General features: G+C 43.1%; 1 protein-coding gene across 1 annotated transcript in view; it reads right to left on the minus strand.

Annotated features, from left to right (window-relative positions):
* The window catches only part of LOC124555584 (mitochondrial pyruvate carrier 2-like), a 63,725-nt gene extending 43,457 nt beyond the window's left edge, over nt 1-20,268 (minus strand). Inside the window, exon 1 of the mRNA XM_047129546.1 lies at nt 20,117-20,268. Within this exon, the coding sequence (XP_046985502.1) occupies nt 20,117-20,201 (85 nt within the window). The 5' untranslated portion in view covers nt 20,202-20,268. The remainder of the gene's footprint in view (nt 1-20,116) is intronic.
* Nucleotides 20,269-23,478: the final 3,210 nt, after the last annotated feature.

Consider the following 23,478-nt stretch of genomic DNA (forward strand, 5'->3'; position numbering starts at 1 on the left):
GTTCATCAAGAGTAGTGACTGGCGTATTGTGACGAACCAGTTGCTTGGCCACCATTGACCAGGCGTTTTCAATTGGTGAGAGATCTGGATAATGTGCTGTATCCAGAAAGACCCGTACAGGACCTGCAACATGCGGTCGTGCATTATCCTGCTGAAATGTAGGGTTTCGCGGGGATCGAATGAAGGGTAGAGCCACGGGTCGTAACACATCTCAAATGTAACGTCCACTGTTCGAAGTGCCGTCAATGCGAACAAGAGGTGACCGAGACGTGTAACTAATGCCACCCCATACCATCACGCCCGGTGATACGTCAGTATGACGATGACGAATACACGCTTCCAATGTGCGTTCACCGCGATGTCGCCAAACACGGATGCGACCATCATGATGCTGTAAACAGAACATGAATTCATCCTAAAACATTACGTTTTGCCATTCGTGCACCCAGGTTCGTCGTTGAGTACACCATCGCAGGCGCTCCTCTCTGTGATGCAGCGCCAAGGGTAACCGCAGCCATGGTCTCCGAGCTGATAGTCCATGCTGCTGCAAATGTAGTCGAACTGTTCGTGCAGATGGTTGTTGGCCGGCCGGTGTGGCCGTGCGGTTAAAGGCGCTTCAGTCTGGAACCGCGTGATCGCTACGGTCGCAGGTTCGAATCCTGCCTCGGGCAAGGATGTGTGTGATGTCCTTAAGTTAGTTAGGTTCAATTAGTTCTAAGTTCTAGGCGACTGATGACCTCAGAAGTTAAGTCGCATAGTGCTCAGAGCCATTTTTTTTTAGATGGTTGTTGCCTTGCAAACGTCCCCATCTGTTGACTCAGGGATCGAGACGTGGCTGCACGATCCGTTACAGCCATGCGGATAAGATGCCTGTCATCTCGACTGCTAGTGATACGAGGCCGTTGGGATCCAGCACTGCGTTCCGTATTACCCTCCTGAACCCACCGATTCCATATTCTGCTAACAGTCATTGGATCTCGACCAACGGGAGGGGCAATGTCACAACACGATAAACCGCAATCGCGATAGGCTACAATCCGACCTTTATCAAAGTCGAAAACGTGATGGTACGCATTTCTTCTCCTTACCCGAGGCATCACAACAACGTTTCACCAGGCAACGCTGGTCAACTGCTGTTTGTGTATGAGAAATCGGTTGGGAACTTTCCTCATGTCGGCACGTTGTAGGTGTCGCCACCGGCGCCAACCTTGTGTGAATGCTCTGAAAAGCTAATCATTTGCATATCACAGCATCTTCTTCCTGTCGGTTAAATTTCGCTTCTGTAGCACGTCCTCTTCGTGGCGTAGCAATTTTAATGACCAGTAGTGTATATCCCCTTTCTCTGTATGTAGTATAAATCTCCAATGCGGTGCCTCCCGAACCACCAAACACTTCGACTATCTTGGTTACGGAAGCACCCACAATACGAGCACAAGTACTTCGCCCACGTTCGAATTCTCTTAGCTCCGACTTAACGCACTCAAAATTACACGGAACACTGTTCTGAGCACGACTGACACTTACAACATGTTCAGGGCATTGTGCAGGTGCAGTTCGTGGTTAAATACAAAACAGTAACCTGCAGACGTGGCTAGTATCTGCATCTACACCAACCTGATTACTCTGCAATTCACAATTAAGCGCCTGGCAAAGGGTTCATCGAACCACCTTCAAGCTATTGCTCTACCATTCCATTCTCAATCAGTTCGCGGGAAAAACGAAGACGTAAATCTTTCCGTGCGAGCTCTGATTTTTCATGTTTTATAATGACGATTATTTCTCCATTGTAGGTGGGCGCCAACAAAATACGAGGGTTGCAACTTAAATAGCGGCAACTACTTATTCACAACCGATACAAAAGAGTTACAAGTTTGCACCTGTTACTCTCCTTCAAAGTAGCCACCAGCGTCGTGTAGAACCCGTTGCCAGCGATGTGGATGGCGTAGTACACCGTTAGCAGAGCCTGTTCGGTTGATGGTGCGAATGGAGCGGTCTACTGCCTGTCGAATCTCTGGAACAGTTCTGAAGCGAATGCCACGAAGTGGTTTCTTCATCTTCGGAATCAAATCAAAGTCACAATGACTTAAGTTCGGGGAGTATGGTGGATGGTTCAAATGGTTCAAATGGCTCTGAGCACTATGGGACTTTACATCTGTGGTCATCAGTCCCCTAGAACTTAGAACTACTTAAACCTAACTAACCTAAGGACATCACACACATCCATGCCCGAGGCAGGATTCGAACCTGCGACCGTAGCGGTCACGTGGTTCCAGACTGAAGCGCCTAGAACCGCACGGCCACACCGGCCGGCATGGTGGATGGTACAGCACTTTCCAGTCCCATCGACCGAACAGAGCAGCCACAGCTTGCGCTGTATGAGCCCGTGCATTGTCGTGCAAAATTATGGGTGGGTTGCGCAGAAAGTGTCCCCGCTTCTTTCGGAAAGCTGGTCGCAGGTGATGCTCGAAAAACGAACAGTAATACTGTTCACTGACGGTCTGCCGTGGAGGAACGTTATACGTTAGGATAACATCATCACAGTCTTACTCGAGAATCACCATAATTTTAGACCGCTCCATTCGCACCATCAACAGAACAGGTTCTGCTAACGATATAGTACGCCTTCCACATCGCTGGCAACGGGTTCTTCACAACGCTGGTGACTACTTTGAAGGACAGTAACAGGTGCAAATATGTAACTCTTTTGTATCGGCTGTGAATAAATAGTTACCACTATTTAAGTTACAACCCTCGTATTTCCTCTCTCTGACGAAAAAGCTCGTGACTGAAATTTTATGAAAACATCCTGTCGCAACGAAAAACATCCTTGTTTTAATGATTGCCACCCCAGTTCGTGTATTATGTCCGTGGCACTCTCGCCCCTGATCCTCTCTAATACAAAACGAGCTGCCCTTCTTTGAAGTTTTTCAAGATCCACCTTCGGTCTTATCTGATGCTGATCCCGCGACGCACAGCAGTACTCCAGAAGAGGGCAGAGAAGCGTAATGTCAGCAGTCCCTTTAGTAGACCTGTTGCATTTTCTAAGTTGCACTTTCACACAATGTTGTGCTCCACATGTACATTCCCAGAACTTTCTTTCTAAAATAAATCGCAGTCCTTGGTTTGCTTTCCCCACAACATTATCTATGTGATCGTTCCAGTTTAAGCTATTTGTGATTGTAATCCCTTAGTATTCAGTTGAATTCACGGTCTTTAGATTTGTGTGTTTTATCCTGTAACCGAAATTTAGCGGATTCCTTTTAGTACTCATGTGGACGGCGTCACAGTCTTCATTATTTAGAATCAATTGCCACTTTTCACCCCACCTGTATTTATGTTCAAGCATGTTTCCACATTTTTGTGCAGCCCCTGTAGGTGTAGACGTTGGAACGTAGATGATACAGTCCGCGCATGACGTCACTGTATTGAAGCCAACGCCTCTACTAGCTGATGGAAGAATTCTCTTTGCAGGCAGATTGTGGAAGAAATTTCTATTATTCTCGACTGCAGTATTTTCGACAAATAGTTTTTTTTATTAAAGTGCTGAGTATTTTGAAACTTTAGTTAGCACCAGAAAATATGTCGAAGGATGTAATATTTCGTATCATCTTAAAGTTGTTTTAAAAATAAAAGAAAAGCGAACACATTTTCGAGATCAGCTCAGTAAATTCCAGGCTGAAGCTAAGGAGTGATATAGTTTCCGACAAGATGTAAGTGGTCTTCTATTTGAGAGCATTTTTTTTAAACTGAGCTGTCCATCAATAGCAAGGTCGCCAGGAAGAGCTCAATTACTTAGTTTTAGACGAGGACGGGGGAGGAAACGGCTGCGACTTGTTTAAGGCGAAATATCGGCATAGCGCAACATCAACACGCAGAGTCACTGAAGACGCTTGTGGGAAAACAAACTGCGTTTATTCAGTCTGCACACATATGTAATTTCAAAATGAGTAATTTAATACTATTAGCAACTGAGAATCGACAAGCTGGATAATGAGATACATCATTTTAATAGTGAATGCCACAGTCCAGTCAAGGACCTTCACAGATTCGTGAAAGCTAAAGTGGCATTTTCTTTGATTCATTACCTTGAACGCTGGCCTTTTGCGGTCGCATGTGCAACGTTATCGCACAAACAAATCACTTTTGGGGAAAGAAACAGAGGTACAGCTACTCGGGTATTTTATAACGATGCTGTTCGGAATTTCCACTGGTAATCAGCAACATCTGAAGAGGTGAGAAACTCATATCGATTTCTGGAACCCAAATCTTATCTGATACTATACGACCTACACTTCAGATATCGTACAGATAGATTTTATGCGTGTTTCCCAGTCACTGCTTACGTTCCACACCTTCTCAAAACCGAACTATGAACAGTGACACATTTAACAAATTTCCCACTTTTTAAAATATATCCAGGAGTACCATAATAAGATATTTTTATGTATACAGTGGATTTACACCCAGCGGCACATTTAAAATCTACACTGATGCTCGAGATTGGATCCGAAGTTGCAACTTCGGCCTTACAAGGCAACGACGTGGCTCAGAAACACGGAGGACAGCGAGAAGAAAATGGTTTCGTTTCCTTGGGTCATTAGTTCTTCTGAGTTGTCCAATGCGACCTTTCATGATTTCCTCTCCTGTGCCACTCCCTTTATCTCAAAGTGCTAATTTGCTCAGTTATTTGTTGGGTATATAGCAAGCACTGTCGTACCTTACATTTTTTGGCCACTGTGGCTCCCTCTAGTACCACAAAAGTTTTTCGCTGATGTTGTAACACACGCCATATTCTTCTGTTTCATGTTTTCCGCGTATTCCATGAATCAGCGATTCTGTCGAGAACCTCTTCATATCTTGTTAGTCCACTTAATTTTCAGTATCCGTATGTAACGACAGATCTCAACCACTTCGACTATCTTATTTTTCGGTTTTCCCACTTCCCACAGTCCATGACTCACTTTCATACAGTGCTGTGCTCCACATGTACATTCCCGGAACTTCCTCTCTCAAATTAAAACTTGTATTTGATACCAGTAGATGTCTTTTGACGACGAATGCTCTCTTCGCCGGCGCTAGTCTACTTCTTATGCCCTCCTTGCTTCAAACGTCAGGCGTTATTTTGCTTCTAAGGTAACAGAATTCCTTCACTTCTTCTACTAAATGGTTTCCAATTTTGATGTTAAGTTTGTCAATAATCTCATTTCTGCTGTCTCTCCGTGCCTTTGTCTTCCTTTGTTTAACTCTCAATTCATATTCTGTGCTCAATAGACTATTTGTTCCATTCAAAGAACCTATAATTCTGAATCCTCTATCAACTTATAAAATTTTCCGCCCTGCTCTTCCATCCTGAACTTATCCGAGTACCTACGTTGCCCGTAAACTTGATACTTGCCACCCGCTAGTTTCCTCCCTGCTCGCTGATCCTGGTGCTCTTCCGCGCCTCTACCACCATACTACCCCAGCACTACACCTCCACGCTCTCCACATCCTCTCTCAACAAAATTTTCATCGCCTTTCCTTACCCGACCACGAAATCTGCCCTGATGTATGGCCGTCCTACCAGATCTAAAAGAACCCAACCTTCTCCCCTGGTCAGGGTTCCCTTCCTCTCCACTCACATCCTGAGCCTTGGTCCAAAACAGCATTCCTCTTCACTCTACCAAATCCCTCCTCCAAACATCCGCCCACACCATCACCCTCTTACGGATTACCCCGACTGCCCTGTTTCCATGACAATCCTATCCCTGGCAGTCTATATCCACTCATCACTTCAGATGTCCTTGTCTCTATCTTAACCAGTCAACACATCGGCTTTCTTTTCTTTTAAATTATGTATCTGTCCATGTATCTTTTACATGTTGTGAAACATTCATTTTGTCATTTCATCTGTGTCAATATTTTAATAACTCACCAAATCAACATTTTATATTTTGACTTATTTATCTGACGATCTGTCTCTTTGTTGTGTCAAGCATTCATCTTTGTCAACCGACATGTCTAATTTTATGATATGTTTTAAAATTTTTACTGTCATATGGCTGAAGAGCAGCGATTTGTCTTCGCTGACAGCCCACATCCCGCCCATATGGGGCGAGTGGGATGAAATAATAAGTAAGGAAAAAAAACTGTGGTTCTTCCTCACTTTCTCAAAGTACAGCAATGTCCTCAGTGAATCTTATCACCGATATCCTTTCACCTTTAATTTTAATCCCGCTTCTGAACCTATCTTTTATTTCCTTCATTGCTTCTCGATACTCAGGATGATCTGCAAGCGTGGAATCACGGTTCTAAAACATAAACGGGTGGATAAACAGAAATGTAAAGTTAAGTAATATGAGATAGGAGACGAAGAAAACGTGTGAGGCAATGTTAACAATATGGCTACCATCTTGGAAGCCTTCATCTCGGATGATCCTCGTAATATTGAAATGGAAAGGGGGTGATTGACACATTAAATAGACAGACAACTCTCGAGTTTTGACTGATTTTTCTTCCTTACAAGTGACGCGAAAGAAGTTGAGGTTAACACAAGCCGAACACATTGAGAACACCCTGATTTCAACATAGATGCGCACCCGTGTTATCCACATTTGGCAGAAAACTGAGACCAGCCTACGTCATACCTCAGGGAGCGGATTGTTGACGTTTGAGTTCACACTCCGGTACATGTGTTGGTTAAAGTCCGAGCGGAATGCGTGAAGTGGGTAACAACAACCTTTCAAAGTGTTGGAAACCCGTCGAGCACATCCTGTGACCTTTATGTGTCATCATCAGCATTTGCCCTGTTGTGTATAAACTACGACGTAACTCGAGGATGCATAAAGTGCTCAAGTGAAAAACACCATTGTTTCAATCGTGCAATTCTCTATCTGTTTAATATCTCACATGTCCCTCCTTTCATTTGGAGATTACGAGTTGGATCTAAGACGGTGACTTCCAAAAAGGCCACCATGTTGGTAACATCCCCTCACAGGTTTCCCACCCTCTTCCGTTTCATACCACTCGACTTTAAATTTCTGTTTATCCACCTATGTGTGTTTTAGAATGGTGGTTTCACACCTATGGACCACCCTGTACTGGCTGAATAGTAGAGGCGAAAGTTTACATCCCAGTCTTACGCTTATTTTAATCCAAGCACGTGCTGTGTCTTGTTCTCCCATATACAATGCACCAGGAAGATCGGCATTTCTGTCACCTGAGAGCGCTCTCAATGACCGCTTGCAATCGAGGAGAGGTCCACGCGCCTTTGTGCTTTAGGAGATATATTGCGTCCTACAAAAGAACAAATACTCGAGCCAGTCGTATACCACTCATGTGGTAGGTAAGTGGGCGCTTTATTGTGGGAATGGCGTGAAGACCTCTCCGAATGTCAAGGAACACCGTATCTAGCTGCTAGCCGCTATCTGCCGCTTGTCTTATGTGCGTTTCGAGGACAAGCTGTGTTCACACGATCCGTCGTTACGAAAGCCTCGCTGATTTCGACAGAGGAGACGATTAACCTCGATGAAGGCCATGTCATTTCTGAAAAATAACACTCGTAGATTTCGAAGAATGAAGATTAGTACTTAACGCCCTGCCGACGACAAGAGGATTAGGGATGCATCCCCCGGAGGGTCTAAGTCATATATGACTTCGCTAGAGCTGGTCAGTGGATGCAGCTAACCAGAGAGTAATGGTCGATTCGTACTGAATGTGTACGGAACGAAAAGGCAAGCGACGTCACTGTCAAACAGCGATGTTTTCACGTTAGACAGAACACCAACACGTCACATCGCTTACCCCAATACCTAACGGTGAAAGTGAGGTTATAGGATACTAACCGTCATACAAAAAGTCATGATATAGTATCAGGATTAACCCTACATTACGAAAACCCTCGTAAAACCTATGATTGCAGTATGGTATAAAATGGACATTTTGTACTTAATTTCGTATGTAACGTACCATTGGAAACCGAATAATTGTAATTAATTAAATCGTAAGTTATGACTTCCTTTTAATAAAATGTGGACTAAACTTTACGATGGTTTGGCAGAAATGTAATATTCTCTCCCCCCTCCCCCCCCCCACCCACCGACTTTTAATGTTCTGGGTTTAAGGAGCTAGTAATGATAAAACTTATTAATGGCCAAAGCCAACTTTTTAACGTGTATTCTTAACAATTTTCTATGGCAAGCTGCTGAGAAGCGAAATAATAGGACACCTATCACCCTAACAAGTCAGAATATCGATATTTATTTGGTAGAGAAAAATTGTCACATCAGACAGTATTTAGAAGGCAAAATATAGAGCCTATGTACTTTATCCATTGTGATTTTTCCTTTCTAGGTACCAAATACCGTCAAAAACAACTGTATTTTTCTCCTTTAATGAAGCTGACATTTACACTGTTAAAAATAGATTATTTAATGGAAAGTGTTTCTTTAATTTGTGTACTGTGTACGATTTTTTCTTTGTATACGTATAATAAACTGTATGTTATACTATTTAAACTGTTTCTATCTATTAAACGTCAATTGTTATGTCTATTTACGCAACGGAATTTGTATCTGTTCATATAGTGTAGACTGATTGCAATGAAATGTTAGTTTCAGAGTTTGCGACCTGCACTATTTAATTTTGAACAATAAATTTCATAGCCTTTATCTTGAAACAGTGTTCTGGTGTATCATCTACGTCTGAAGAAGTATTCTCCTACACATATGTATGATATTTTCTTTGTTATCTACAAAATGATGGTGAGCTCTGATTGACTGCGTCGATCTAATTTTTGAGGATGATTCGTGGGAAGGTGATTAAATGAAAGAAAAGGCCTATAGCCTATTCATTCTCTTTTGAATTATAGCTTATTATTCCAACTTTTTTGGCGACGCCAACTGTTATCATTCAAATTAGCATCGACTGCACCACACTGTATGACAATGTTCAACATTTTATCAAATATTTTTTCTATATTTTTTTCATGTGCACTAGTAGCCTCTCAAACTCGCAGATGTTTCAATATTTCTGCGTGCACTCCCATGTCAATCGTCATCGTTCACACGAACTTCAGACCCCCTCGGCTTCCTAGCGCTGTCTCTTGTGCTGTGACAATACTCTAGCTTTCTTTCAGGGGTTACACTGGTACATTTCACGTGATTTGCCAATGAGTGCAACATTCTTCTAAACAATCTGTTCTTCTTAATAGTGCTTTTGATCATAAAATTGTGGCTGAGTTCAGGGTGAATTTAAATATTACTTCACATATACAAAATTTTAATTATTAACCAATTAATAAAATGTGAGGTGTCGTCGGAGGTTTTCGAGGATATAGTTGCGCATACATTAGTGATATCGCATGGATCCCGCGGAGAGTGGTTTCTGGCATGTGAGGAGAAGCCAGAAATGCACACTTTAGTGCAAATATCCTGAAATGACCTTAATTTTTCTATATTATGATGTTAATCCTAATTATAAAATTGCTTAAAACTTTAGCCGGCCGCGTTGGCAGAGCGGTTCTAGGCGCTTCAGTCCGGAACCGCGCGACTGCTACGGTCGCAGGTTCGAATCCTGCCTCGAGCATGGGTGTATGTGATGTCCTTAGGTTAGTCAGGTTTCAGTAGTTCTAGGGGACTGATGACCTCAGATGTTAAGTCCCAAAAGGCTCAGAGCCATTTGAACCATTTGAACTTAAAACTTTGAATGTAAGAGTTTCTTTGAAGATACTTTTCAGTGCATTAGAATACTTTTCAGTGCATTTGAATACTTTTCATTGCTTCAAAAGGTGTTGCCTAACAGAAAGTTCTTTAATTCAGTCTTAAATTCCACCAAATTATCTTCTTGGCATTTAATCTGCTCTGATAGGTTCTTGAATACATGTGTAGCCATGCATCTGACTACATTTTGTACTTCTGTTAACCCGCTGCAGTCTTTGTTAGCAGATGTTTTTGGTAGTAATGTTATGTTACCTCTTTTCACTATTTTTTGTGAAAAGAGAATTATTGACAGTGACAAAAGCCATTAATACATATTTTGAAGTGGTTGTCAAGATACCCAGTTTTCTGAAGAGGTCTCCGAAGGACGTTTTTCGATTAGCACCAGATACAATTTTTGTAACACACTTCCATATTCTGAAAATACTGTCCCTGTAAGTTGAGTTTCCATTTCTTGTGACCTACTTTGCTCGTAATGATAGTAGTAAAATATTTTTAACAATTTCTTAGAGCCGATGAAAATTTTCTGCTAGTTATTGGAATATTCTTAGCGCACTCTCCAGGCGAAAAGAACCATACTCCTATTAGTTTAAAGCTTATGGTGATCAATACGCCTTCCTGCGCCCTCGCAACAGTTTTATCTTCTTAGAAAACCAAATCCGTTTTGGTCCTATTAAACGCCAAGCACTTTTTATACAGAATTCATTATTACGAGATTGGACGCTCTGTTCCAGTGAGATAAAAAACCGTAGTAGATTTTAGACGTTTTGTCTTCTCCTCTGCATTGCATATCCGTCTGAAGAACATATAAAAATGAAACGTTCTGGGGAGAGTTTTCTGTAAACGTATCAACAACTTCTGACGAGGCTGTCATCTTGTAATTAGCTGTGGAGAATCTACGTAAATATCTTTTTATTTTATCTATCCTTATTTTATTTTATCTATCCTTATTTTATTTTGTAATATTTAGTTGTCAGTACAACAGTTGTTCTGAATTACAAATATATATGTTAAACCTCAGGATTTCGAAGTATAAGCATGTAATCTTTGTCGTGAATGCTTGTGAGTAGAGAGGCCGCTCGCTGTTCTTTGTGTATCATGATGCTGTCAAAATGTCGTGTGTCCTAAATTAACACGATCAGCGACCATCTATAAATAATCGGTGAAACGTGATTTTCAGCTGAGTGGTACAAAGACGGTTTCGGGAGAACTGTGGGCACTAAGTACATACATGAGTGTTTATTTTACTGACCAAACAAATTGAGCCAGAAAAATTATTCCTTTTACGGGGATATAAATTTTCTGTGGGGAGCAGTCGAAGTTGGTTCAAGAACGAAAGTGTCAGGTTCCCACACTCCGCGAGACACGCCGGAGAAGTTTTCTAAAAAAGGAAGAAAGATTTAAGCTTAGCTTCTTTCGACAACGGAATTATTCGAGGTGGAGCACAAAGACTGGCAGGGAGTGGATGGGAAGGAAATTGGCCGTGTCCTCTTCAGAGGAATCGTCCCGGCATTTCCCTTAAGTGATTTAGGGTAACCACGGAAAACTTAAATCTGGATGGCAGGCTAAAGAATTCAACGTAGGTCTTCCCTAATGCGATTGCAGTAACTCAAAAGCACTGCTCCACAGAAGCCTCGACTTGAACCCAGAACGCTGATGCACAGTTCAGTGCTTGTATGCCCACGCCTTGGCGGTCGAATACTGGCGATGAAACTTTCTGCGACGAACTGAGATGAAAACCGGTTACGTACGCGCAGAGTGCACCACATTAGCATGCCTTAGGGACCCCGGCTACCGTTTAATGTGCACGAAGTTCGCATATTCTGCAAGAAAAAAGACACACCGCTTCCTAAAGAATAAGACGGCTGTGATATAACTTTCCCGGCAGAGTTGATCACGACGTGACAGGTCATTAAGCAGAGAACAAACAAAAATTGCTACTCAAGTTATATGCGCGCAGTTAACTGTAATTCTGTTTTAAAACGCGCATTGTGTGTGCATTGTACCCGTCAGCTCCGAAGTCTGCAGGAAGCCATTATGTTAAAAAGTGAATTACACATGTCGGCCCGCGCTAAGGTCATTGCGCAACAAGAGCGGCGGGCGTATTGTCAGAAAAGAGTACATGTTCTGGGATTCTTGCCGACGCAGTTCTACTGCGGTGTACGGATGACACGGGCATCGCACTGTGAGAGTGAAATGGCGCAGCAAACTGGGAACGTACTCCAAAGTTGAAGTTTGCGGTACAGTGCGATTCCTGTGAGCAAATTCTGTTGGTATATCGACCAAATTCAGTGTTGCATCGACCCATGGTGAAATGGTGTCGACAATTTGACTTGGCCACACAGACGTGGGTGATGCTGATCGTCGACGTCGACGTCGACGTCGATCACAGACGGCCATGTCCAGGCAGTCGAAGAACTGATTCGCTACAATCGGAGATTTTCCAACTATGAAGACGTCCTTTCGGCCGTTATCAAGTGGGTCTGTGACAAAGGAGCAGATTTCCGTCGTCGCGGGATTGAACGATTACTTTAACGTTCCGAGCGTTGTTTGCAGGAACTTGGCGATTGTGTTGAGAAACAGTGTCACGTATTTCTGTCACTTACAAATACAGTGCAGCATTCAATAAAAGTTACTTGGTCTGCCACAATAAAAAAAAGAAAGATTAGCGACTAACGTTCTGGTGATACCAAGGTCATTTCAGACGGAGCATAAGCTCGGACTGTTTCGAGGATGGGGAAGGAAATCGGCTGTGCCGTTCCAAAGGAACCATCCTGACATTTGCCTGGAGCGATTTAGGAAAATCACGGAAAACCTAAATCTGGATAGCTGGACGCGTATTTGAACCCTTGTCTTTGCTAATCTGACTTCAATGGCCTGCGATAATAATGCGTAATTTACTTTTTGAAGTCACCTCATATATTTACATACATGCATAAGTGAAATGCTGCAATACGCAAGGCCTTTTTCATACAGCGTAAATTATCAATGCCACAAATGATTACTTGCTATTAAGCGAGTGAGTAACTCTTGTAAGAATACATTAGCCATAATTATATCATATTCTATCTAGTCTCTGTGCGTGCAGTACGAAAAATAGCTGTTACGTCAAAATTATGTAATGTATCAGAAGTTGAGTCGGCAGGGCTCTAAAAACATAGCGCATTTTAACAAAAATCACGATTTGCGACTGAAGGAGAGCTATTCTCCTTTCACTCTTCAGGAAAGTAACATAGTCATGTTAACAATATGAACCACAATGAGTAAATTAAGAATTATCTGTATGCCATATTTTTGGAACGTCGAACATTGATTGATCACACGCAAACCGACAGTAGCTAGCAAGATATCAGCACCGGACGCCGAGTATTGTTCATTCGTCCATGCTGAATTTTCTTTGTGCACACCACATACGATACCTCATTTTCACGGTCGAGCTGGCCCAGCGTCTGTATTATCAGCTCGAATTAGTTAGGAAACAGCACTCCATGTTCAGATGGTACACCGCACCCCTAAAACTCTAAACTTACCAGTGAAAGAGCAAAGTATCTCAGCAGTTAAGCCACTAGCTGAGTGGGACTCAAAGTTCCGAGCAGCTATCTAGACATCGGTTTTGCAGTGAATTCTCTATACCGTCTCAGGTGAACACGAGAATGTTTCCCTTGGAAATGGCCGCGCGTGGTAGCCGCGCTGTCTAGGTGCCGGTGCCTTTCCACGGTTCGTGCGGCTCCCGCCCCCCCCCCCCCCCCCCTTCGAAGGTTCGAGTCCTCCCTTGGGCATGGGTGTGTGTGTTGTCCTTAGCGTAAGTTAGATTAAATTAGATTGAGTAGTGTGTAAGCCTAGGGACCGATGACCTCAGCAGTTTGGTCCCACTGGAACTTACCATCATCTTTGGAAATGGCGTGGCTTTCCCATTCCTTGTCCATTCCGAGCTTGTGCTCCGTCCCCACTGACATCGATGCCACATTAGACCCATATTACTTTATTTCTTTCTTCTTCACCAGCGCACGGGTGGTTTAGCGCGACACATGCAGTGTTGTGTGTCTCCGTCTGATGTGTGTACGTCTTTTTACAGTGACGCTAGGCTTATTCACGAATATGCTCACTTACTATAGCATATCTGAAGAAGGAAAACGTCCTCTATGAAAATTAACATGGACTCCGCAAACATGGATCTTGCGAAACTCAGCTCACTCTATTCGGCTGTGTGATCCAGGATATTGTAGACAAAGGCGCCAAGGTTGATGGCGTGTTTCTTGTCTTAAAGTGGGCGTTTTAAACAGTTCCCAACAGTCGTGCCGGCCGGAGTGGCCCAAGCGCTTCTAGGCGCTACAGTCTGGAACCGCGCGACCGCTACGGTCGCAGGTTCAAATCCTGCCTCGGGCATGGATGTGTGTGATGTCCTTAGGTTAGTTAGGTTTAAGTAGTTCTAAGTTCTAGGGGACTGATGATCTCAGCAGTTAAGTCCCATAGTGCTCCGAGCCATTTGAACCATTTTGAATAGTCGTGTAGTGAAAAAATACGAGCCTACCGAGTATCGGAAAAGGTTTGTAACTGGATTCAGGGCTTTCTCTCAGACAGAACTCAATACGTCGCTCTTAATGGGACAATATCGACAGATCCAAAATATATAAATAATCTAGTGGATATCGCCGGAAACTTCATGAGGCTGTTTGCAGACGATGCGGTTGTCTGTAGGAAGGTAGCAGCGCCAGAAGACCGTAGCGAGTTGCAAGAAATACCTACAGAGGATCTACGATTGGTACAGGAGGTAGTGGTTGACCGTAACGTAAATAAAATGTAACGTTTAGCGTATAAACTGGCAAAAAAGATCACTACGGTACAATTACACTACTGGCTACAAATCACGGCTAACAGCAACATCAGTAAGTTACATAGGAGTAGGACCGACCTAAAGTGGAATGACCACATAAAACAAATTGTAAGTAAAGCAGATACCAGGGTGAGATTAATTGGAAGTGCCTTACAAAACACTTATTCGCCCGATGCTTGAGTGTTCCTCATCTATCTGGGGCCGTTACCAGTTGGGATAGACAAGGCCCAAAGAGGAACAGCGCAGTCTCTTAGTCGATGCAAAAGCATTGCTGAGATGCTCAACAAACTCCTGTGATAGACGCTACAAGACAGCCGTTGTACACCACAGAGAGTATACGATTGAAGTTCCGAGAGAGTATATTACTGCATTTTACTTCCTCCCACATACAGTTTCGCGAACTGACCACAACCAGAAAATCCGACGAATTACACGTAATGCGAAGGGTTACTGATAATTATTATTCCTAAGCGCCATTCGCAACTGGAACAGGCAAGAAGGTGTAGACAGATACCGGAAGTACCTTCGGCCCGACATCGTAAGGTGGCTTATACAGGGTGTTACAAAAAGGCACGGCCAAACTTTCAGGAAACATTCCTCACACAGCTCACACACAAATAATGTTATGTGGACATGTGTCCGGAAACGCTTAATTTCCATGTTAGAGCTCATTTTTGTTTCGTCAGTATGTACTGTACTTCTTCGATTCACCGCCAGTTGGCCCAATTGAAGGAAGGTAATGTTGACTTCGGTGCTTGTGTTGACATGCGACTCATTGCTCTACAGTACTAGCATCAAGCACATCAGTACGTAGCATCAAAACGAACGTGGTTTTGCAGTCAGTGCAATGTTTACAAATGCGGAGTTGGCAGATACCCATTTGATGTATGAATTAGCACGGGGCAATAGCCGTGGCGCGGTACGTTTGTATCGAGACAGATTTCCAGAACGGAGGTGTCCCGACAGGAAGACGTTCGAAGCAATTGATCGGCGTCTTAGGGAGCACGGAACATTCCACCCTATGACTCGCGACTGGGGAAGACCTAGAACGACGAGGACACCTGCAATGGACGAGGCAATTCTTCGTGCAGTTGACGATAACCCTAATGTCAGCGTCAGAGAAGTTGCTGCTGTACAAGGTAACGTTGACCACGTCACTGTATGGAGAGTGCTACGGGAGAACCCGTTGTTTCCGTACCATGTACAGCGTGTGCAGGCACTATCAGCAGCTGATTGGCCTCCACGGGTACACTTCTGCGAATGGTTCATCCAACAATGTGTCAATCCTCATTTCAGTGCAAATGTTCTCTTTACGGATGAGGCTTCATTCCAACGTGATCAAATTGTAAATTTTCACAATCAACATGTGTGGGCTGACGAGAATCCGCACGCAACTGTGTAATCACATCATCAACACAGATTTTCTGTGAACGTTTGGGCAGGCATTGTTGGTGATGTCTTGATTGGGCCCCATGTTCTTCCACCTACGCTCAATGGAGCACGTTATCATGATTTCACACGGGACACTCTACCTGTGCTGCTAGAACATGTGCCTTTACAAGTACGACACAACATGTGGTTCATGCACAATGGAGCTCCTGCACATTTCAGTCGAAGTGTTCGTACGCTTCTCAACAACAGATTCGGTGACCGATGGATTGGTAAAGGCGGACCAATTCCATGGCCTCCACGCTCTCCTGACCTCAACCCTCTTCACTTTCATTTATGGGGGCATTTGAAAGCTCTTGTCTGCGCAACCCTGGTATCAAATGTAGAGACTCTTCGTGCTCGTATTGTGGACGGCTGTGATACACTACGCCATTCTCCAGGGCTGCATCAACGCATCAGGGATTCCATGCGACGGAGGGTGGATGCATTATTCTCGCTAACGGAGGACATTTTGAACATTTCCTGTAACAAAGTGTTTGAAGTCATGCTGGTACGTTCTGTTGCTGTGTGTTTCCATTCCATGATTAATGTGATTTGTAGAGAAGTAATAAAATGAGCTCTAACATGGAAAGTAAGCGTTTCCGGACACATGTCCACATAACATATTTTCTTTCTTTGTGTATGAGGAATGTTTCCTGAAAGTTTGGCCGTACCTTTTTGTAACACCCTGTATAGTATAGATGTAGGGAAGTGTAGGGTGGTTTATCAGTTTGGTAATTGCTTCTCCCGATGTTTCTGGTGCAAACGTCATATCGTGAAAAATCACTTTTACCGGACATCAGTGGTAAGTTGTACAATATTGTTGTTATTGTTGTTGTTGTCATCAGCCCAAAGACTGGTAAGGTGGAGTCTTCAACGCTAGTTTTCCTGGAGTAAGTCTTTTCATATTTGCATAATTATTGCACCCTACATCCGTTTCAGTTGTCCACAGTATTTAAGCCGTAGTCTCCCCATACAGTTGTTACCCCCACGGATTCTTTCACTACCAAACTGACGATTTCTTGACGGCTTAGGAGGTGTCCTACAAGCTATCCTATTTTTTTTAATAAATATGGGTCATAAAGCTCTATTCTCAATCGTTATATTCTGTATCTCTTCATCAGTTTCTCGATCTACCCATCTAAGTTTCAGAATTCTTCTACAGCACGACATTTCAAAAGCTTCTATCCTCATCTTGTCTGTACTGTTTATCGTCAAAATCTTACTTGTCTATAACTCCTCACTCCAAACAAATGGTATCAGGAAGGGCGTTATAACAAATTTATGTTCGATGTTAACATATTTATCTTTTGCAGGGATGTTTTTCTTGCTGGCGCTGCTCACAATTTTACAATGATAAACTACCGAGAAGTGATGCTTCAAGTGAATTAGACAATGAACATCGAGGTGGTGGAAAAAAAAGCTTGCATTATATTCTCGGAAGGATCCTCAGAAAATTATGAAAAAGAAGAGTATTTCGAGAAAATAAGACACCCTTGGATCGCTTAAAAGCAACTGCTCACATGCAGTGATTCACACCGTTCCGAAATAGACGATTCTCTAGCATAAATTTCTTTACCTGTCTCGTGTATCTTTTTCTCACATACTGCGTGTTCCAAGAAAGCGTGGCCGGAGTTTTTATCTTTGTTCTCCGCCTTGAAATTAGTACTCCGCCAGTAGTGGTAGCAACGTCTATGTTGACGAATTCTTTTGGTTATATGTCACATACATGCTGTTGAAAGCACACTGTACCAATTTCGACGCTAAATTCCGTGCGGCTGGGGCCTGTGATACAGGTAGGCGCTCAGCCAAAGTTGGTAGTAAAGAAGAAATGTGATATTACCGCGAAGAGAAGTACGAAAATGCATACGTGTTGACAACCTCTACCGTTATTTCTGCGTCTGATACAATGTTTGCAAAATACGAACACACACACACACACACACACACACACACACAGACACACACACACACACACACACACAAATATGAGTTTACATGATTTGCTAGCAGATGGCATAGATGATACTCTCGTAATTTAACAAAGTTATATTTAGTTTGGGTGACTTTTTCTTCTCTAGCACCTGCCTTTCTTGCGAAATACTGATCAAAACTTATAGTACAGAATATTATTTATACATATGGAGTAAATAAGAAAAATAACAGAACGAACTGTGATACACTACTTCCGCATTCGATGCTGACTGCGAACAAGTGTTAATGGTCTTACTGCTTATGGAGTAAAACTTAATTGCGGTACTTCATGAACGTTGGGATATTCAAGAATTCCGCGTTTATTCCAACGGTTAGGTTCTATTAGAAGCATTTAGCTGACGGATTAGTTAGATTTGTTACGAAAATTGCTTGGCTAGTGGATCCTCTGAAATCTCAAATTCTTCTTTTTATCTACAAAATTTCATTTACAGACTTGAAGCAGTTCACGTCTTGATTTTCACATACAATGATGTGGGCTTACGGATTTTTGTAAGTACTATCAACGTTCTTGTTTATTCTCCATGTGACCACAGCCGTAATTGAAACCAATTTCGGCCGGGCGTGGTAGCCGCGCTGTCTCGGACGTCTTGTCACGGTCCGCGCGGCTCCCCTCGTCGGAGGCTCGAGTCCTCCCTCGGATATGGGTGCGTATGTCGTCCTTAGCGTAAGTTAGTTTAAGTTAGATTAAGTAGTGTGTAAGCTTAGGGACCGATGACCTCAGCAGTTTGGTCCCATAAGACCTTACCACAAATTTCCAACTTTGAAACAAATTTTCGTGCATTTTACGCATATATAAATTGCATTTTCCCTCTTTGCGGCTTGCACCCAATTATGTGCAATATGCTCTCAAGTGGAGTGCAAATGTCACTCTCAGCACGTGGTTCCAGAAGGAAGAGGAACGTTGCCAGGGTGCGCATTAGGAAAGGTAATTGTAAGTATCTTTTATGTAATGCATAAATCAGGACGTAAACTGTTTTAAATCTGAAATTAATTTTTCGTGATATATTTCAAATTGCTCATACAAGATAGTTTTGAAACAGAAGACGAAACGCGTCTGGGACAAAAAAATAACGTATCAGCAGGTATGATGCCGTTGTTTACAATAAGCAAATACAGTGAAGCCTCACTAATTCGGACAAACTTACGAGTCTCAGTCTGAATTACTGAAAATCAGAATAACAATTGTTTTTGGTAAAATAGTTATCTGAAGTTATAACTAGGAATATACAGCGTATGTAGAGGTTAAATAAAAACTAAGTTAACTGTAATATTACGTGAAAGACTGTCATTATATTTAATTTAAGAGCAACTAATGTATTGGTATCACAATAACGAACAATAAGACTAAACAAATTAAAGGCACGGTACATAAACCGATACATTACTATATGTATACCAAAGTGAAAATCGGTGCTTTACTGGAAATTTCTATGCTACATTTACTCTACAACGGAACTTACTTTACCAGTTAATTGTTGCTGTCATCTGGAGCTATAATGATATGGTCTATAGCAGCCAAAGAGGCACTACTCCCTCACGATGATACCACGACAATATTTTCATCCCCAATACCTCCCGAAGTTCATGATTTATATCTATACCTAACACTCATCTTGGTTGCTGTACTGTGTTGCATGACACTTCAATGCACTTAAGCGATCACACAGATGTAAATTAACACAGTTCGTTATGCAGCCTTCAGTAAGCGAACTGTGCAGAATTTGACGTTGTTGCGTATTTGTTACCAACAATAATACACACAAACGTTATTCACTACCGGCCATAGCTGAAGCGTATGGGAAGGGAGGGGATGTGCAAATATTTTCAACAAATGAACTGTCTGGTACGTTAAGGCTTCGTTTCACTTCGTGAATTCCGAATTAGCGAAGGTTTCATGTATAAAATTTATGCAGCTGCAGTGTAAACGGCCATTCCGAAGAATTTGTTCGTAAAGTTTCAGCTAAATAATTTGGAATGGCATGTTTTGGATCACCGTACGCTGCTGTTAAACCACTCTTACTTATGGACTAATTATCGTCTGTCTCGTTCCGTTCCGTTGGCGGTCTGTGTGATTTGAAATGCATTGTGGAACGTTTTGACCTTCTGTTCCATCCCGTCAAGTGTGAAACGATCTTAATGTACAGTGGGCAGAGAGACAGCGTACCTGCAGGGTGCTCCCAAAGAGGCCGCAGCTTGGGGGGCACACGCTTGTCGAAGAAAGCGATCGTCCTCAGGTAGAGCTGCGACATGCTGGCCAGGGCGACTCTGCGCTCCTTTCCAGCCGGTCTCTATATAAAGGCCGCCCGTTGCGCGTCCGCCGAGTATCTGTCAACCAACAGCGCTTATCGTCGCTCGAGAACCCGTCCAAGGACGCCGGCTTGTGGTATTCCATGGCGTGGGGGAGGGGGGGGGGGAGGGGGGGGGGGGAGGCAGAGCAGTTTCTTGGCGCCTGGCCACTCTCACCATCCGTGCAGGAGCAGTCCCTGCGATGCGGAGGATAATTCCATATTCCTCAGATAATTTGCACGATTTGATGTGGATTAGGACAGCTTACAGGGTATGTATTGAGCTATTACGAGGATCTTACCGGTGGGTTCTTGCGCGCAGCTACAGGTGCTCCGCATAAGGTAAAAGTTTTGTAGATCTCTTTCTTTAGGCTTCTGTAAAGCAACAGACTGAGCCAGAATAGGATGCCCATTCGTTTCGTTTTTCTCGTGACAGTCCAGTTTTTTTTCTCGAAATGTGCCACTGTTCCGAAAGTTCTTTTGGTGACATTCGAATGCCCCGCTTTTGTGATTCGCCGGCCAGAGTGGCCGAGCGGTTCTATGCGCTACAGTCTGGAACCGCGCGACCGCTACGGTCGCAGGTTCGAATCCTGCCTCGGGCATGGATGTGTGTGATGTCCTTAGTTTAGTTAGGTTTAAGTAGTTCTAGGTTCTAGGGGACTGATGACCTCAGAAGTTAAGTCCCGTAGTGCTCAGAGACATCTGTATCATTATTTTTTTTTGTGATTCACCTTGACTAAAGAATTTTACACTAGCAATTTACTGTGCACTGTTGGTTTAGTTAGTAAGAATTTCCATTTCTGCTTCGGTAATCAGTCTGAAGATGTTTAGAGGATACGTGGCAATTTTAAATGTATACAATCACTGTTTCATCATTTCTAAACGAAAATGTAATTTTGACTGAAATATAAAAAGCGAGTTTCCTTTTATCACCGATAGTGGAAAGGCAAAGCCTTGCTCATTGTCAAAACACACTTTACTGGGGTATCGTGTGCTTATTTTTATGACAAAATGTCAAAAGGAAGTGCACTTCTTGATAAAATACATAAAAGCGGAAAGTACAGTGAGAGTGCAGTAGAATAACTGCAAAAAGTCATTTGGGATCATCTGAGTGTGTAATGCAAAGGTAAGCTTCATGTCCACTAAATTTTGTCAATACAATTAGTGTCTCGTTTTCTTTTCTAAATGTTTTAAAATTTCCCTTTTTGAATAAAAACCAAATTGGCATCTAAAGTTAGAAGCACTTTCCTAAAAGCGAAATACATTAACCACGGCAGCTGTGATGGATTGACATCATACTCGGTCTGAAAGTAAAACAACCGATTTCAACCAGGCAATGAGAATAGTGTAAGAAGTAGACAACAATGGCATGACTGTTACCGTGGGCTAATTCCTTCGGGCTGTGGGGCCGACTTGCGTCGCTCAGGCGTACAAGACACTGACTATTAACCGAGGTTAATCAGACTAGGTCTACGTTCAGGCAATTAAAACATACATTGATGTGCCAAAACATTATGACCGCTTCCCACTGTGACTGAATGAAGTATGGTTGCGTTGTGGGCACTTGACGCTGTAAGGAAAGTACACAAGCGGAGAAGAGACGAATGGGGATTATTTTACCGACGACTGGAGCCAGAAATTGGGCAATCCGCTGATATAAGCGAATATGATAACGGTCAGATTGTTACGTCTGGCGCCTGAGGAACAGCATCTCGGAAACGGGACGCTGGTCGGTTGTTCGCGGGCAGCTGTCGTTAACTTCTATGGAAAGTAGTTGAAACATGGTAAAACCACGAGTGGGCGACAAAATGCTAGACAATGACGCTTCATAACATAATGAGGACGTTAACAGATCCGTGAAGGGGGCTAGAAGCGGCGATCTGTGGCAGAACTGACAACAGAGTACAATGCTGATGTAGGCACAAATGTTTCGGAGGTCGTTCAGCGCACATAGCTGAACACGGGGCTGCGCAGTAGGCGACCTGTACGTGTTCTAGTGTAGATCCAACGACATCGAAAATTTTGATTGCAACGGGCTCAGGGTCATGCAGATTAGAGCGTGGGTCAGCGGAAATGCATAGTCTGCCCGAATGAATCACGTTTCCTGTTACATCACGTCTATGGTCGTGTCCAGATATGCCGTCATCCAGGCGAACCGCTGTTTTAAATGTGCACTACGCAGGTTGGTGAGTGCAGTATTGCGCTATGTAGATTATTCAACTCGCTTTAACGGGACGCGTCTTAGTAATCGAAGGTATCACATCAGTTAAGCATCATGAGAACGTTATTGCGGATCACCTGAATTCTTTCAAGCTTGATGTGTTCCCCAGCAGCGACGTCATCTTCCAGCAGGATAACTGACCTTGTCCAAAGGCAAGAATCGTGCTTCAGAAGTTTGAGGAGCACACAGAACGAGACCTAACCTAGCTGTGTGGCAGTCGTTCATACTTCGATATTAGTGGACGCTGATTCGCACGTGATCCGCGAGCATAGATCGTTCGAGTGCAGAGCAGAGCTGAGATATCATTACGCCGCGCGATTCCTAATCTCGGTGGGGTGCGAAGGGTTTGCTTCGTGCGCTAAACGTGGCCGTTTCGGCCATTCTGTCAAAAGTGAAACCTTTGCACTTTTCATACCACATTACACTTCTGCGGTGTGATTATTAAATGATTTGGACACTCATAACCCTCTTGCTTCTAGTAGATCAGTTGCGCGTATTCGAACTCAACGTCGCCACATCAACTCGTTATCTGCCCACCCAACACATTTTAGCAGTTAATTGGACCTAATAGACGTTCCCTTTCGGTATAGACGATTTGTCGGTGCCTGTAAAATGTTTAATGCTACTGGACAATTGATCAAAGATTTTTGTGGCTGTATGTTCAACACTTTTACCGAGCCACTGACAGGTTTCATAATAAGTAATGAGAGTAACTTAGGCTCAGTTGTAGGTAAAGCAAACTGGTTTCAGTTCATTAGTAGGGTACCGGAAAAAGTGCAATCACTACACTTAGGAGATTGGTTCAAATGGCTCCGAGCACTATGGGACTGAACATCTATGGTTATCAGTCCCCTAGAACTTAGAACTACTTAAACCTAACTAACCTAAGGACAGCACACAACACCCAGTCATCACGAGGCAGAGAGAAAATCCCTTAGGAGATTGCTCACAAAACACTCATACAACGCATTGAAGAATATTGGTGAAGTGGGTGGTACCCATGAGAAATAGGGCTCACAG

This window comes from Schistocerca americana, chromosome X (genome assembly GCF_021461395.2).
Source record: "Schistocerca americana isolate TAMUIC-IGC-003095 chromosome X, iqSchAmer2.1, whole genome shotgun sequence".
NCBI classification, from domain to species: domain Eukaryota; kingdom Metazoa; phylum Arthropoda; class Insecta; order Orthoptera; family Acrididae; genus Schistocerca; species Schistocerca americana.